The sequence below is a fragment of the Lonchura striata genome, chromosome 20 (genome assembly GCF_050655825.1).
Source record: "Lonchura striata isolate lonStrDom1 chromosome 20, ASM5065582v1, whole genome shotgun sequence".
Classification (NCBI taxonomy): domain Eukaryota; kingdom Metazoa; phylum Chordata; class Aves; order Passeriformes; family Estrildidae; genus Lonchura; species Lonchura striata.
In genome coordinates this window covers 8,239,571-8,255,422 of record NC_140722.1, presented here as the reverse complement: position 1 = coordinate 8,255,422, position 15,852 = coordinate 8,239,571, and the positions used below count along the sequence as shown (strand labels likewise).

Here is a 15,852-nt window from a genome sequence, read left to right as displayed (position 1 = left end):
ATTGTTGGTCTTCTGACAAAAATGCTCAGCTGGACCAGGGAGTGGATGTGCACAGGACAAAGCAATTGGGACCTACTGGGGTCAGAAACTGTGACATATAGGATGGAATGTAATCCTGCCATGACACCAGAGACTTCCTATCAAGCACTCCAGAGATCATAGAAACATAGAATGGTTTGGATTAGAAGGGACATTAAAAAACCATCTTGTTCCAATCCCTCTGCCATGAGCAGGGACACCTTCCACTAGACCAGATTTCTCCAAGTCCCATCCAGCCTGGCCTTGAACACTTCCAGGGATGGGGCAGTCACAGCTTCTCTGTGCAGCCTGTGCCAGGCCCTCGCCACCCTCACAGGGAAGAATTTCCTCTGAACACCACAATTCTTCAAGTCCATCTCCCTGGGCAGCCCATGGCCCCCCAGTGTCCACCTATGCCAGCACTGTGGCCACCACCAGCCCACAGCCCACCTCTGCAACTACTCCTCCTGCACAGGCTTCAGCACCAAAACAGACGTTTTATTTCAATATGGACTCTTACAACTTTTGATCAAGAAACTGTTCTTGGTACTTCTCATCTCTGGGAAGTCAGCCCTTGATTGGCTTCTATATTTAGACTTCTCCAGGGCTTTAGGAAGTTCACTCCTCATGGTATTTAGGTGTAGGATGAAAGCAGCTTTTGCGGGGGATATGTTAAACCACAGCAGGCTCCCTCTGCTAATGCTGCGAGGAGAAAGAGGAGCTAGATTCCTCGAACTTCCCTCTTCCTCTTGCCCCTCATGCCAGGGGCACAGAGCGTGCCTTAGAAATAGGCACCAGGAAGACACTGGGCTGAAAACAGTATCAGCTGTATTGCTCATAATAAAAGAACCCACAAGAAGACGATGGGAAATGCTCTGACTGACAGATTTTGTTCTTTTTTCTCCTGGAAATATTTTGCTAGGGACTTTTTCTGATCATTTCAGGTTGAAAAATGGGAGAAAAGCAGTTGCTAAAATGCTGATGGTGCTTCCCTGTGCTGAGCATTTCGTCTTGTGTCTTGTTGCACCAAGCAAACAGGAGCCCTATCCTGCACTTAGATCTCCAGCTCCACTCACTGCAGTGAAAACAGCCCCAGCCCTCCTGAGCAGCTGAGCATCCCTCTGACCCAAGAGAGCTCATTTCTCCTGGGGAAACTGAGGTACAGGAAGAAATAATTTTCCCAATACTCTGTGCTGACTCAGGCCGAGACTGGGGGCATTCACATTGTTTCTCTAGCCAGAACTGTACACAATACATTTTTTTTTTCCCAAAGTAAATACTTCCTCATGAGGGGAGCCGGGTGCTTTATTTTTAGCGGGCAAACACAGCTGAGGTGCATTTCTTTCACGGGGCACAGGCGCCTCCTCAGAGGGAGCTGCTCTTTCAGCCGCCGCAGCTGAGCCATGGGGATGGGTCCAGGCCTTTGCTCTGACCTCGGCTTATTCCTCTCCTGGCTCCCAGGCCTGGGAATGAAAACAGAGCAGCCTGGGAGGGGCAAGCCTGGAAATGGCAGCTCTGCCTCCAGCTGTGGAGAGGGCCCAGGTGCAGGGTGCCAAGGGGAGGTTGGTGTGCTAGGGGTCTGGTGGGTGGCTGGGGATGGGGCTGCCACCATCCCAGGGCTGCCACCCATCCCAGGGCTGCCTGTAGGACAGAGGAGAAGCCCAGCAGGAAGAGATTCTTGCTCAGATGCCTGCTTAGAGACTCCTTGGATGCCTGCTCTGCCCAGGAGGCAGAGGACATTTTGCACGGCGCAAGAGAGCAGAGCTGCCTCCCTGCCAGCAGCAGGCTGTGCGCCGGCGGGGAAGCTGCAGGAGCAGCTGGATCTGGCAGGCAGAGGCAAGCACAGTGCTCCCCAATAAATGTGACCCTGCACCTGCTGGCTGGGAGCGAGGGGGAGCTGGCTTTTTTAGTGAAAACAAAATACTGGGTGCTGTGGGGCAGCCTGAGCACTGTTTCACTTGGGTTTGGAGAGAAAGGTTCCTGCAGCCTCGTGAGTGGAGCTGGTTGACCTTCCTGGGAAATTGCTCCCTGGGGCTGTGGACTTCCCACTCCCTGTGAGCTGGTGAGCATCAGCCTCCTCTCCAAGGTGTAAGGGACCTGAAAGGGATAAGTGCCATGCTGTGGGTGCCAACAGGGAAGATATCACAAGCATTACTATGTGGGGATTATTATAATGTTGCAGTGTTTCTTACTGTTTTGAAATTGGCGGGTTTCGCACAGAGGAACTGTGGATGCTGTGTCGCTGCAAGTGCTCAAGTTCAGGTTGGACAGGGCTTGGAGCAACCTTGTTTAGTGGAGGGTGTCCCTGCCCATGGCAGGAGGTTGGAATGAGATGATCCTTAAGGTCCATTCCCACCCAAACCCTTCTAGGACTCTATGATTCTAAAATGTGAGTTTGGTAGTTTTTAAAAAATATATCTGCAAAGGTGGACAGTGATTTCTTAATGTTATTTGGATCTTGGTTTAGGTGATTTAATGGAGAATGCTATTGGAATGGAAAAAAAGGGGGGAAATGGTGCTAAACTGCATTTACAATCAGAAGAGTTTTTATATTCCATAGCATCCTGAAAAAATATAAAACTAGGAATCTAAAGAATACTGGCAATATGTAACTGTAACACAAACTCAGAACATGTCTAGAGGTGGCTCTTCCTTGAAGTAACTTATCACTGTGAGCGATCTCCCCAGCACCAAGCACTAATCTAATAAAAATCACTACCAAAGCAAAATCCTTTGAGTCAGAGGGGGGACAAGGCACTGTAACAAGTGATGAGATGACCTGTCACAGCAAGGTGACCCCTCTATGCCTAGGAATAGACCCAGCAGTGTCAGGGCAGCCAGGTGACATCATCACACCTACAGTGAGAACGTGGTGATGTCAAAATGAAACTGAGGAGGAGGAGATACAGAGCAGCAGCAGTTCAGCTTGTCAGTGGTAAGAAAAATTATGTAAAATCAGTTACAAATGATGCTACAGTGAATCAAGGTCAGGCAGGGCTGAGAGGCTGAGCCCTGGATGTGTGGCATCCCGGTGCCAGCTCCCTGTGCCCTGGCAGCTCCCAGTATGTGGGCCACTGTCGGAGACTCCCACAGGAACAATGTGATGTGCCTCTAGGGAAATGCTGACAGCTCAGCGGATGTTGGAGGGGGGGTAACAGGCCTGCACACCCTCCCCTTCTGAACCAGCCTCCTCTCCAGGTCAGGGCACAGCAGGGATTGAGCTGCAGCACACCACAGTGGCTTCAGCACAGCCCAGCCCTGACACCGGAGCCTGGAAACACCGGTTGCCACAGCCAAGCAGCACCACGTCTGCTCCCCACCCTGGGTTCAAGAAATGGGGACATTGTGAAACCATAAGGGTCACGCTGGGCACTATCATGCCTTTTCCCACATGGGAACACAGGAAAATAGATGTCCACTGCCCTCAGTGAGAGCAGGCACTTGTATTTATCCTGGGCTCACTTGTATTTATCCTGGGCTCTGGCTCTGCAAGGCTGGAGGGTCCTATACAGGCAGTCAGGGCAGGGGCCACAGGGGACAGACACAGATGGAACTCTATTCTCCCCTTACATTTAGGTAAACCCCCTCTGTATTCTGATTTGTGTTCATCATAACCACTCCAGGTGAACCTCAACCCTTCCAAAAGCCAAACTTGGACTTGTAAGATAGGGCCGGGATGATTCCCCACTAACCTGGGATGACCAAGTGGAATTTTTTTGAGCTCTTAACTGAGACTACATGTGGGGGGAGCAGAAGTCAACCCTGGTCTTAAAAACTGTGTCGTGGTAATCCATCCACAGAGATCCCTCTCCCAGGTGTGACACTTCATCCCATCACATCTGGTCTCAGTGCCACAGCACTGCAGGCTGGACACGAGGGGCATATGGAGTGGCCTCACATCTGGCTCTCCCTGGCCCTTTGTGAGTCTGTGTCTCCAAACAGGGATGCTTTTGGAAGCAGAAGAAAGGAGGGGCAAAGCAAGCGGGGCAGGAAAGGCAGACGATTAATACAACCTGCCCTCTGTGTGAGGAATAAATTGGCAGCTGACAGGTTATAATCTGTGCAAGCAGGATCTTCACAGGAGAGGTGAAGGCTCCATTGGGGGCCAATTGGATGGTTAATTAGGAGGACAAAGCAGAGGATTCGTGAAAATGTTTATGAAACAGTGCTTGGCAAGGGAGCCCCTGAGAAACGCGCAGCAGAGAGGAGCTGCTTTGGGCTGGGAGAGGAAACACGAGGGTGAAACAGCAGAACGAGCACTGAGAGGGAAAACAGCCATGCAAATGTCTGCGAGAGGAGAGAGGACGGGGATTCCCAGGTGCCCTGTGGAGGAGTTCAGGGGAGGACCCGAGGACACCGAATTTTTCTAGATATACACGGGCTGTGTCCTCCCTCTCCCTCCTGCCTCTGCCGTCCCCACCCTGGTGCGGTGGGGAGCAGCTCTGGGTGCCGGCAGGCACCGCTGCCGCAGCCAATCGGCGCCGCTGGCCGGGCAGAGAAGGGCACGAGGAAAGCAATTAAACCGGAGCTTTGATTGGGCTCACAGATGACTGCTTGTGCTAGAAATGCCTGAGCTTCTTTAAGCGCCTCGGCGGTGGCTGGAGCCGGCCTGATCCCCCATCCCCTCCTCGGCGCGTCGCTGCTGCGGCAGCGGGAGCGTGACTGATGCTCTCTGTCCCACACACGGCTCTGAGAGCTCAGAGGTAGGAACCAGTTGCTAAGAGACAGGACTGTACTTTCCAGCCCACATCCAGACCTTTGTCACCAGCTCAAGGGCTTTCTGCCAGATCCAAACGCCGGGCGCAGGTGAGCGGGAGCAGGCAGGCCTCCTCCCAGCGCCCTCCCAGCCCCGGGAGCCACACAGCCAGCGTTCAAACTGAAGATGGAAATGACAAATCCAAAAGCAACCCCAAAGGACCAGCTTCCCTGGACTGGCTGCTTGTCCCAGTGCTGTGAGACTGCAAACTGGAACACCCTGCAGCACCTGGGAACCAGCATGGGTGGTACCTGCAGCACCGACACCCAGGAGGTTTAGGATGTCACCAGTGTGGATGAGTGGATGACTCGGTATTTGCTTTGGGATCCCTCCTTCAAACGCAAGCCAGGAGAGGAGTCCCAAACTTTAGTCTCCATTTTTTTGGGGGGGTTCCTGGTGAGTTTGGATTCTCAGCCCAAAGCAAACCTCTACCAACTGGAAAGCCTGAACTTGAGCCACAGAGACTGAGTGACCCCTTCTTTTCCAGAGCACTCCCTCCCTCTTGATGAGGAGCAAATCCATCAGAGCCTTTGCCCGTCTGTTGGAAGGGAAATACATTCTCTGGGGCTGCCAAGCCAAAGAAGAGCAAGGACAGAGAGAATCCACTCACACAGCATTGTCTTCCTGGCTGTCGCTCCGTGAAGGGCCCTGCACCGTGCCAGGAAGACACAACCAGCCTCCACTCCTCTTCTAGAGGCTGCTGCCTTAATCTGAGACATGAACACTGTTACCCAAACCTCTGCTCTGCTCTCTGCTCTCACACACAGCACAGACTGTCTGCAGTTATTTCTCCTCAAATAAATTGCTATTCTTTGGCACCAGCCATAAAAGTGGAAGCCAGTAGCTTTCCAACAAAGACAACGATTTTGGCCAACAGGTACCTGCCCTTGCTACAATCAGCTAATTAAACCAGACACTAAAGCTCAGGGGTGGCTCTGGCCCATTCTCAATGTGATTCTTTAGAGGTGGGCACAGCTGATACGAGATCAGGGAAAGATAATTAATGATTTGCACTTAAGAAAGATATATTAATATGCATCCCTCTGTCATGACAATGCCAGAGCATCCATGCTGACCAGGTTGGGTGGATGGACACTCCACCAGTGCTCCTCCACACTCCTGGGCTTTCCCTGCCTTTTGCTTGTCCACAGTGTAAGTTCACAGACTGCTCATATCAAGCCTAACATAATGATAAAACTAAAACTGAACAAGTTGTATCAGAAGGAGATTACTGCTGAGAATGATCCTGAGAAAGTTCTCACTGAAAGGACTGTGGCTGCCTTTCTGGGCTCTGCTGCAGACTTTAGTCACTGACTGAATTCCCCCTTCTGCTGTGGTCAGAGCCAGCCCTCTGAGCAATGGCCCACGAGGAGAGCTGAGAACAGCCATGTATTGTCCTTACACCAGTCCTCTCTGCTCCTCTTTAACAAGGCCCTGAGTGCTTGGACCCTCTTCCTGTGCAAAGGTGGAACATAACCTGGAGTGTGGGAACAACAGCCCCTTGTTGGACCTGGGCTTCTTTCCATTTCAGCCTCATTGACCAAGGCCTGGCAGAGCTTTGGTTGTTCGCTTTTGGACCTTCTTCAGAGTGACACCCTTTGAGAATTACAAATATGAAAACAATTGTAGGTGAAAGAGATAACTTTCGCATAAAATGTTATGCGAAAAACACTTCTCCTCTCAGATCAGCAATGCCATGCCTGTTTCTGGAATCATGTAGGATGTGCAGTGTAAATGGCAGAGACTTATTTTTTCACAAACTGTTTGGTCAGACATGCATTGGGAACTGGAACCTTTGCTGGTGGAGCTCCAGGTCTTAAAAATGCTGGTGACTGAAGCTAGCACACACGGATGAGGGTAGCTTGGATGGTGGGATCTCTGGGACTGGGACTTGGTACTAACAACCACAATGGGACTGCCTCTAATCAGGCTTGTAGGCTTGGCAGAAATGCTGGTTTTCCCCTTGTGATTAGAAGTGGCTGCAGCAGGCTGTCCTGAAAGGGCAGGAGTGAGCAGGGAGTGGGCTTTGCTGCCAGATCTGCTCCCAGCAGTGAGGAACTTCATTCTGCCAGTCTGTGTAACTGCAGATCATAAGAGCTCTTTAAATTCACCTTGTTAAGGCTTTAGCTACTGCCTGGTGAGGCTAAGCCAGCTCTTGGGCCCAGGGGATTGGGTGTCACTGCTCTCTCTGACTCCTACCACAAGCAGCTTCAGATGTGAAATCTGTGACTGATGCTGTGCAAATTTGGAGCTGAATCTGGAGAGGATGCTAATGTGGGAGGTTTTCTTTAGATGGAGTTGAATGGGACCATATACCCAGGCCAGAATTGTTCCAGTCTCCTAAGGGCACATTTAAATGTGAACCTGCCATCAGTTCCACTCCTTGGAAAAGCTGGTGCTGCCCTGTGTGCTCAGGGTGGGATCTCTCCACAGGTGAAAGCTCTGCATGCTCTAAGTAAGGCTGGTGCAATGGGAGTAATAGACAATTTCTCAGATAATACCCTCAGGCCCATCTGCCTTGTCTAAGACTCTTCTGAATGGTCTTGATTTATTTTTTTTATCACTTGAAGTCCCCAGAAAGTCTGAGTGGTTATTCACGCCGTGAAAACCTTCTGTTGACTGATGTTCTTAGAGGTTATAGATGTGCAGCTTTTTGGGGCACTGAATATGGGCATTGAAGGGTACTTGTATCAGGAAAAATGTAGCCTCTATTAGCTGTTGGAGCAGCATCTTTCTGACATGCCCGGCTCCTCAGCTCCGGCATTCTGCCACTGTGCTGTGCTGTCCCACGGCCTGGCACCGCAGCTTTCACAGCACAACACTCCCTGTCTCTGGAGCTAAAATGAATTTAAGGATAGGCTGTGCTGTGAGATTTATCTGCTGTCCCGTGGGATAGCTTTCCTGCTGTCCGCGAAAGCCTCCATCCATTTTGCATTTTGGACTTGCCAATTATATTTCCAGTGCTCCCCCCACCCCAGCATCATTCCTCGGGTGAGTTTCACCAGGCAGGATCCTGAAATAATTTTGAACATCTGGCTCCAGGGGAGCCAGCACAGGTGAGCTGTACCGGTACAACAGCAGCAACCCACTCGAGCAATGCCCTCACCCTGTCAGCGATGCCTACAGAGCCCCAGAGCCTCATGTCAGCGCTGCGGGGGACGGGGAGAGAGCAGCAAAGCAGAATCAAACGTGGGCAGTGCTGCAGAGCCTGCCTGGTCCCCACGGCTCCGCGCAGCCCCCGAAGGGCCGGGCTGACGCCACGCTTCCCCTGCTCATCCCGCAGCCCCCCAGCCTGCACCACGGCCTGCCAGCACCAATCTGTCCTGGCCGCCACGCCGGAGTTGTGACAAGCTCCCACCACACACGGCCAAGTACAGCATCGATTTAGAGAGCAGCTAACGCCCGAGCCGAAGTCTGAGGAGAACCCTCCCCTGCACACCCGCTGCTCCGGCCACAGCCATCTGCTCCGCCGGTTGTCACCGAGCGCTGCCCATTTCCCTGCACCGTGGCTCCATCTCACTCCACTTTTGTCTGGGAAAGACTGTCTAAATGATGCTAAATGCTTAGGACAAGAGGGACATGAGATTATAATGAACTGCATCTTAGCACCTTGTCACGGACAAATTCTCCCACAGTTCTTAGCAAAGATGGGGAGAAGAATGAGTGCTGCCCATCCAGTGCCAGGATTAGGTCCAGCCCATGGATAATGATGGGGTTCACACCTTAGAGTGTGTCAGCCATAGGAAAGAAGGGCAGATCTGAGCACTTTGGGCTGTATCCATTGTCTGTGCTGCAGCAGCACACAAAGATACCCTCCTCCTCCTCTTCAGTACAGCCTAAATGTATTTTTTTCCAATACCCTGACCTAAAGGATGCAGAGTCCAGCCCATGTGTGAATAGGGCTGTCAGGCAACAATGTCCTACACCGCTAAACTGCCTGTGTTTATCTGCGTAGGGTTTTTTTAATTGTATGTGTTAAACGTCCAGCATCTTTGGGACGTTCATCTGGGAAAAAGAAATGTGAACAGTCTCTGTGCCAGACATCCGTCCGCACTGCTGTTCCTATTCCCAGTGCATTCTTTGAGAAGACCACCATCTGCTCTGACCACCACCTAAGGCAGATGCCCCCTTCTCAGTGCACAGTCCCTGCTCTCAAGCCACCCAAATCTGATTAGGCCTGTTCTGATGAGAGGCCTGGAGGAGGGCAAGGGAAAGTTACTCAGGAGAGAAAATAATAACCACATGTTAATTAATTTTTGACTACGGATGCGCAGAAAATACACAAACCAGCACAGGGTGCATAAGCCAAAAGGAACAGTTCTACTGGCTTGCTGGGGGGGTGGGGGGGGGGGTGTGTGTGAGATTATTTTGAGGGTTTGGGATTATCATTATTATTATTTTCCAGAGGAGGAGTGGCCCCAGCCCTGTCAGGGAAAGGAAATCTTATCCCCACTGCTGCCCTCTACGTGCTCTTTACCACCTCTTTTCCAGCTTTCCCTCCTGGTCCCTTGGATTTCCTGTGGTGTCCTGCAGTGAGAGCAGAGCGAGATGCACCCCCTGCTACCCCCTCACTGCACTCGGGGAGGGGGCTCTGCCTGTCCCTGCAGCAGGGGACATCCCCAGAACGGTGCTCACCCAGCAGATGTGCTTGGGGAAGGGCGAGCGGACAGGACAAGTGGGATCAGATTGCTGAGGAGCACAGCCAGGGGAAAGCAACCAAAACACTGCTCCAGAAGTATTTGGGAAAAGCAGCTGAACAGACATTAAACCAGAATCCAGGCGTTATTGTCCAGCAAAAGCCGCGTATCAGCTTCAATTATTTGACTGTGTGCCTGAGAGCAAGGAAATACACCCCAAACCCAGCCCAAACCACCACGGATGCAGAGAGCACTGAATTACAAGGAGCTGAAGAAAATCCTTGACAAGTAATCTCTAAATTTGAGAGCCACTTCAGGCAAAACCAAACTCTCAACTGCACCCATCTGAAATGGTACGTGGGATTCCTGGCCAAGAGGGGCCAGGACCAAATGAGCAGGAGGCAACAACTTCTACAGACCCCACTCTGGAAGGTTTTGGGGACTGTGATGACTGGTCTCCCTTTGCAGTGGCTCTGCAAAGTGCTCCCAGTCCTAACATCTGGCAGGCATCTAGGCACTGAGAAATAAGCTGTATTGCCCCTTGGAAAATTCGGTTGTCCCCTAGGGTATATCTGCTTGTGTTTGCTGGTTTAGGGGAGTCTGGGTGTAACGCCTGTCTGTAGCCTGCAGGGACTCTGCCAGGGAAGATGCGGGGGCCTAGGCATGCTCCTCGCTGAAACTTCATCTGTGCAGAGGCCCTTTGGGAATATGCGGGCTTGTGCCGGCCTGGTTGAGCCGCTGACCCTCGGGACTCCCTCCCGGACAAAGGGGAGGGAGCGTCTAGCGAGCAGCGGGGTCGAGGGAGTCTGGCTCGGCCTCTCTGGGGTACCATGACTCTGCAGCATTTGGAAGATACGGGATAGAGTCGCTGACTGCATGGAGAGGACCCGGGAGGGAGGGCTGGATCTTTGGAAGGGGGTACAGCTCTTAATCTGCCCTCCTCAGGGGCTCCTGGCACAGGGGGAGTGATAGAGGAGGGCTGCTAAGAGGTCTTAAAAAAAAAAAAAATCGCAAAGAATTTTTTGGGGCATTGCATGGGGGAGGGGGGCTGAGAGGGGAGAAAGAAAGGAGCCTCTGAGCACCACGAAGGGAGAGGGAGAAATAATGACCCTTCCCCCTCCCCCCAATAATCAGGCGGACCAGATGGGAGGTAAATAGTGCGTTTAGAAGCATTTGCCACAGATGGGCTGCCCTCAATGGAAGCATCCTCCAGCCACATCAATGCTGGAGTCTGTGTGCACAGAAAACACTGCACCCTTCAGAGCAGCAGCAGCGGCAGCAGCAGCAGCGGGAGAGGCGGGGAGGGACAGGGGGAAAAAAATCCCTGCCAGAGCCCGCCGGTGCCCGCGGTCCCGGCGGGGCGGAGAGGGGCGCGGGGGATGGCGGGGGGCGCGGGGCCGGGACCGGGGCAGCCCCACCGGGCGCTCCCTGCGCGGGGCCGGGGCCGCCAAAGTTGCGCGTTTCCCCCCGCGCCGGGGAGCGGGACACGCTCGGGACGGGAACAATGGGGCGGCGGGGCAGCCCCGGGCGGCGGCGGGAGGAGGGAGGGAGGCGGCGGCCGGTGCCCCGCTGCCCGGCCCGGCCGGGCGCCGAACAATGAGGCTCCGGCGGGGGAGTTCCCGGGACAGCGGCCCGCGAGAGGGCGGGGGGGCTGCCCTAATCCGGGCTCTGCCGCTGCCCGCACCCCCCGGGGCACCGGCTGCGGCGGCCGCGCCGGGCGGGCAGCGCCGCGGGACGCCGGGGCCGGGCTCAGCGCGGCGGCCGGGCTCGCCCCGCTCCGCTCGGCTCGGCAAGACTCGCCCCGCTCCGCTCCGCTCCGCTCGGCACGGCGCGGCAGCGGGGCGGGCAGGGCGCGGCGGCGCGGCGGGGGGGCGGGGGGTGCCGGCGCCCCCTCCCCGCCGCCCGCTGCCCTTGACTGCAGCCCTGTCCCCGGCCGTGGGGCGGATGGGAAATGCCGGGCGAACGTGATCGGACAGGGCGGGGGGGCGGCGGGGCCCGCACCGGGCGGCGGCGCGGCCCCCCCGCGGGGGCAGGTGCACGGCGGCGGGCGCGGGGCACCGCCGCCCCCCCACCTCCCCCGCGCCGGCAGCGCCCGGGGAAGGCGGCAGCACCGGATGGGACGGGGACGGGGATGGGGATCGGGGGGGCAGCGGAAGGTGCGAGGCTCCGGGCGGGCGCCTCTCCCCATCCGCATCCCGGGCGGGTCGGGGCGGCGGGGGCGCGGCGGCTGCCCCGGGAGCGGCGGGGGCTGCGGGAGCGGCCGGGCCCCGCGTCGCGCCCCGCATGGGGCATGCGCGCTCCCGGCGGCCGGCGGGGCTGGGCCGCCCGGTGCTGACGGGACAGGGCCGGCGCGGCGGTGGAGGGGACCGGGGCCCCGGGGGTGCCCGCCCCCACCCAGGGCAATTCCATCCCCCCTCCCCGCCCGCACCCCCGGGGAGGACAAACAGACACGGACAGGCAGGCAGACAGACAGACACAGAGCCCCCGGGGCACGGAGCGCACTAACCGTTCCCGTTTTCACCGGCACATATACCACCACTTGACCCATCTTCGTCGCCTCCCTGGTGCCGTTTCCCAGGCGGAAGCCCTTGGACCGGACCCAGAACTGGAACTTGCCTTTCTCCCCCCCGCCGGAGCCGCCGCCGGAGCCGGTTCCCCCCTGCAGCACCTCGGCGATGCGCTGGTACTTGCTCCGGGTCACCGTCTTGGTTTTGGCCGAGTCCCCGTAGGTGCGCAGGCACCAGTCCCGGAACTGCCGCCCCAGCTCGCTGTCCCCGGGGCGGCTCCCCCGCAGCAGTAACGGCGGCTTCGGCATCGCCCGACCGGCGGCGGCGGCGGTAACGGCGGCGGTAGCAGCAGCAGCGGCGGCGCCCGGCCCCGCGCCCTGTCCCGGAGCGGGCGGAGGGGCAGCGGCGCTCCCGGGACGGGCTGCGGGGGCGACGGGCGGGATGGAGCGGGGAGCAAGAGGCGCAGGAGGGGTGGTGGCCGCTGTAATGGGGAGGGGGGGGGAGCACCGGGGCTCGGACAGCGACCGGAGGGAGGTACCGGCGGCGCCAGCAGCAGCAGCAGCCGCTCCTGTCACAGGATCACAGGCGGCTCCGGCTCGTCCCCCTCCCTCCCTCCCTCCGCCCGCCCGCCCGCCCGCCCGTCCCTGCCTCCTCCGCCCCCCTCCGGCCGCCTCCTCCTCTCAGCGGGATCCCACCTGTTAGAGCGGCCTCGCCGCCACCGACGGGTCGTTCCCCCCCCACTTCAAGCCCCGGCCCCGGGGCAGCTGCTCCCCCCGCCCCGGCTCCGGTGGGATGCGCTCCCCTGCCTGGGCCGCCTCTTCCCCCCCCCCGCTTCCCCGCTCCCCGGCCATACGGCCCCGTACGGCCGGGGAGCGGGATAGCGGAGCGGGGGGCGAGCGGCCGAGGCGGGGTAGGGGGTGTCGGTGGGCGCGGGTCCCGGTGCCGGTCCCAGACAAAGGGCCGGCGGGGCGCGGGCGCACGTGTGCGGCGGGACGGGCCGGCGGGGGCGGAGGCGGGCACCTGCCGAGCCGCCGCAGAGCCGGGGAGGAGCCGCGGGGGCAGCGGGAGCGGCGGTGGGAAGGTGAAGAGGGGGGGTCCGCCACCCGCCGCGAGGACCGGGATCGCCCCGCAGCGCCCTCGGTTGACCAGAGCGGCTGCGGCTTGTCCCGCCGGACCGGGAGAGCCGCACCCCGCCCCAAGCCCGGCCCCGGGGCAGCCGCGGTCCTGCCGGCCCCTGGAGCGGGAGACAAAGGCCGGACCCCGGCCCCGGTGCCTCGCTCCGCTCCCCCGCCCTCCGCATCCGCCTCGCGCCCCGCAGCCGCGGCTGTCCCGCGGCGGGACCGAGCGCCGCCACTGCGGGGCGAGCGGGGGGGGTCGGGACGCGGTCCCGGTGCTCCGGCCCCGAGGGGGCGGAGGCGAGGGCGGCCACGGCGGGCCCCGGAGGGGTGAGATGGGGCGGCCCGTCCCGGCCGGCGGCTGCGGCTCGGGCTCTGCCCGGCGCTCACACGCATGTGCCGAGATGCTGGTGGTGCCACACGTGTGCTCCCGGTCTGTCACATCGCTGTCATATGTGTGCTCCATGCCCACCTGGCAGTGCCACGCGTGTGCTCCTGCTCTGCCCATCAGTGCCACACATATGCTCCCGGTCTGTTCGTTGGTCCCACGCGTGTGCTGCTTGTCCATCAGTGCCATGCGTGTGCTCCTGGTCTGTCCATCAGTGCCACGTGCATGTTCCATGCCCACTCAGCAGTGTCATGGGTGTGCCATTCTTCTGTCAGTTGGTGTCATATGTGTTCCATGTCTGTCCATCAATGCCACATATGTGCTCCTGGTCTGTCCATTAGTGCCACATGAATGCTCCATGCTCACCCAAAAGTGCCACGTTTCTGCTTCTGGTCTGTCTGTTGGTGCCACCACACCAGTTCCTTGTCTGTCCATCACTGCTACACATGTGGTCCCAGTCAGTCCTTGAGTGCCACACGTGTGTTCCATCTGTCCCATACCCATGCTCCCTGTCCATCAGTGACCTGCATGCTCCCAGTCTGTCCATCCCTGCCATATCTGTGTTTTCTGTCCATCAATGCAGACATGTGGTCCCAGTCTGCCCATTGGTGCCACCTATGTGCTCCATGCCCACCTGGCAGTGCCATTCATGTGCTCCTGCTTTGTCCACCAGTGCCACATGTGCTCCATGCCCACCCAGTAGTGCCACACGTGTGTTCCATGCCCACCTGGCAGTGCCACACATTTGCTCCATCCAAAGGGGCACAGTAGTGATCCATGGTCAGCAGTAGTATGGCTGCCATGAGGATGTAGGAGCAGGAGCTGGGAGACTGTTGGAACCTGGAAGAGGAATTTGATGTGTCAGGGAGTTCTCTGAGGCCAGTGCTGGAGGTGCTGGGTGTAGCATCAGAGAAGCCAGGGTGCATCTGGCCACAGTGCCACGTGCCAAGGCTGGAGATAGGGGAAGATGAGGGCACTTTGATGGCTGAAGGGCAATTTTCTTCACTGTCCCTTGTTCTGTGCCAGTCAGATGGTGTCCATCCAAAAGACCTTGAAGTGAGAACGGAATGCTGCAGGAGCTGAGCCACAAGTTAGCCATGCCAGAGGGGGGGGTATGGTGAAACCAGGGGATGTCCATGACACTGGAGCATTGGCATTGCTTGTTGCAATATGCCACAGTAGATCGTGTTGACTGCGCCTAGACAGACAAAAAATTCTCAAAAAAGTCTCAGTGTCACCATCCAGTTTGCTCTGGGCCCAGCATGAAACCATTGGAGAGGGACTTGGGCAGCTCAGAGGGTCTTCTCTGTTGTGGATTTTCACCCCCAGGCACGTTGTGCAGGATGCCTACAGGAACTCGCTGGTGTGCTGCGGTATTTCTGATGACTGCTACAAACAGGATGGACATCCTCTGAAGCCTCAGCCAGCCATGGAAGCATGGCTTTATCCAGAGATGGCCGTGAGGAGCGGTGAGTGGATGGAAATGGAAGAAAAGAAAAGGGTGTTCTGCAGAATTTGTGTTCAGTGGGCAACTTTTTCACAATCAATTTGTGGATAAAGTCAGGCTTAGCTCTCAGCCTGCTCCAGTCCCTGGGCATACACTTGTCCCAGACAAAGCAGTGACTGGCTGAGCTGTTGTTCAGAGTTGTCTGGAACAAGTGAGCCTATGGGGGATCCTATGAGAGCTTGAGTCAGCATTGTGAGAGATGTGGGGACCATTGGATGGTCAGGAGAGCCAGGGTAAATTCTTTTTTCTGGAGTCCAGCCACTTCGCAGGAAATGTTGAGCAAGGAAGGGAGTGAAAGAACATTTTCCTTCTGCTGAGGAGTTGGTCTACCCAGAATAGATGCTGCACTTTTCACCATGAGCAGACTTCCTCACTGAGGTCACCACTGAATTCCCCACCATGCAGTTGAGCTACTGAGGAGCCAGTGCAAAGCAAATGTCCTCTTGCAGCACCATAGGGGCAGAAGTCTTCTCCTACCTCAGCCCAACCACTGGAAGGTTTGGGGTCCACTTACAAAGCAATGCAGAGGGTCCCTCTCTGGTGAGCATGTTCATGAGTTCCCCAGTTTGTGAATGCAAAGCCAGTCACACCAAGAACTGATGTCCTCAGAGTGAGGATTCAGGGCAGACCATTCACACCTGGCCTGAAGGTTCAGATCGATGTTTTAGATCAAATCCAGCATGGACTCAATGAGGGTTTAACTTGCACTGCATGAGCAATCTCATGACACTCCAGATTAGGATGCATGATGTTGAGGCACTCTTGTCCTTAAAGGAAGGGGAAGAAGAAAGTGGAATTGTTTGCTGAACTTTCAGCTGTTGGTTCAGGCTGTCAGATACTGGGTGTGTTCAGCAAAGGGTCTCTGCTGATGGCTTTTTTATAGACAAACATGGTGACTCCAGGGCCATTGCTAGTTATACTACA

The 15,852-nt window shown here is 56.8% G+C and overlaps 1 protein-coding gene across 1 annotated transcript in view; it reads right to left on the bottom strand.

Moving 5' to 3' along the window:
- NOL4L (nucleolar protein 4 like) overlaps positions 1–12,470 on the bottom strand; it is a 59,590-nt gene extending 47,120 nt beyond the window's left edge. Inside the window, exon 1 of the mRNA XM_021527390.4 lies at positions 11,918–12,470. Coding sequence (XP_021383065.1) covers positions 11,918–12,226 — 309 coding nt within the window. The 5' untranslated portion in view covers positions 12,227–12,470. The remainder of the gene's footprint in view (positions 1–11,917) is intronic.
- Between the last annotated feature and the right edge of the window lie 3,382 nt (positions 12,471–15,852).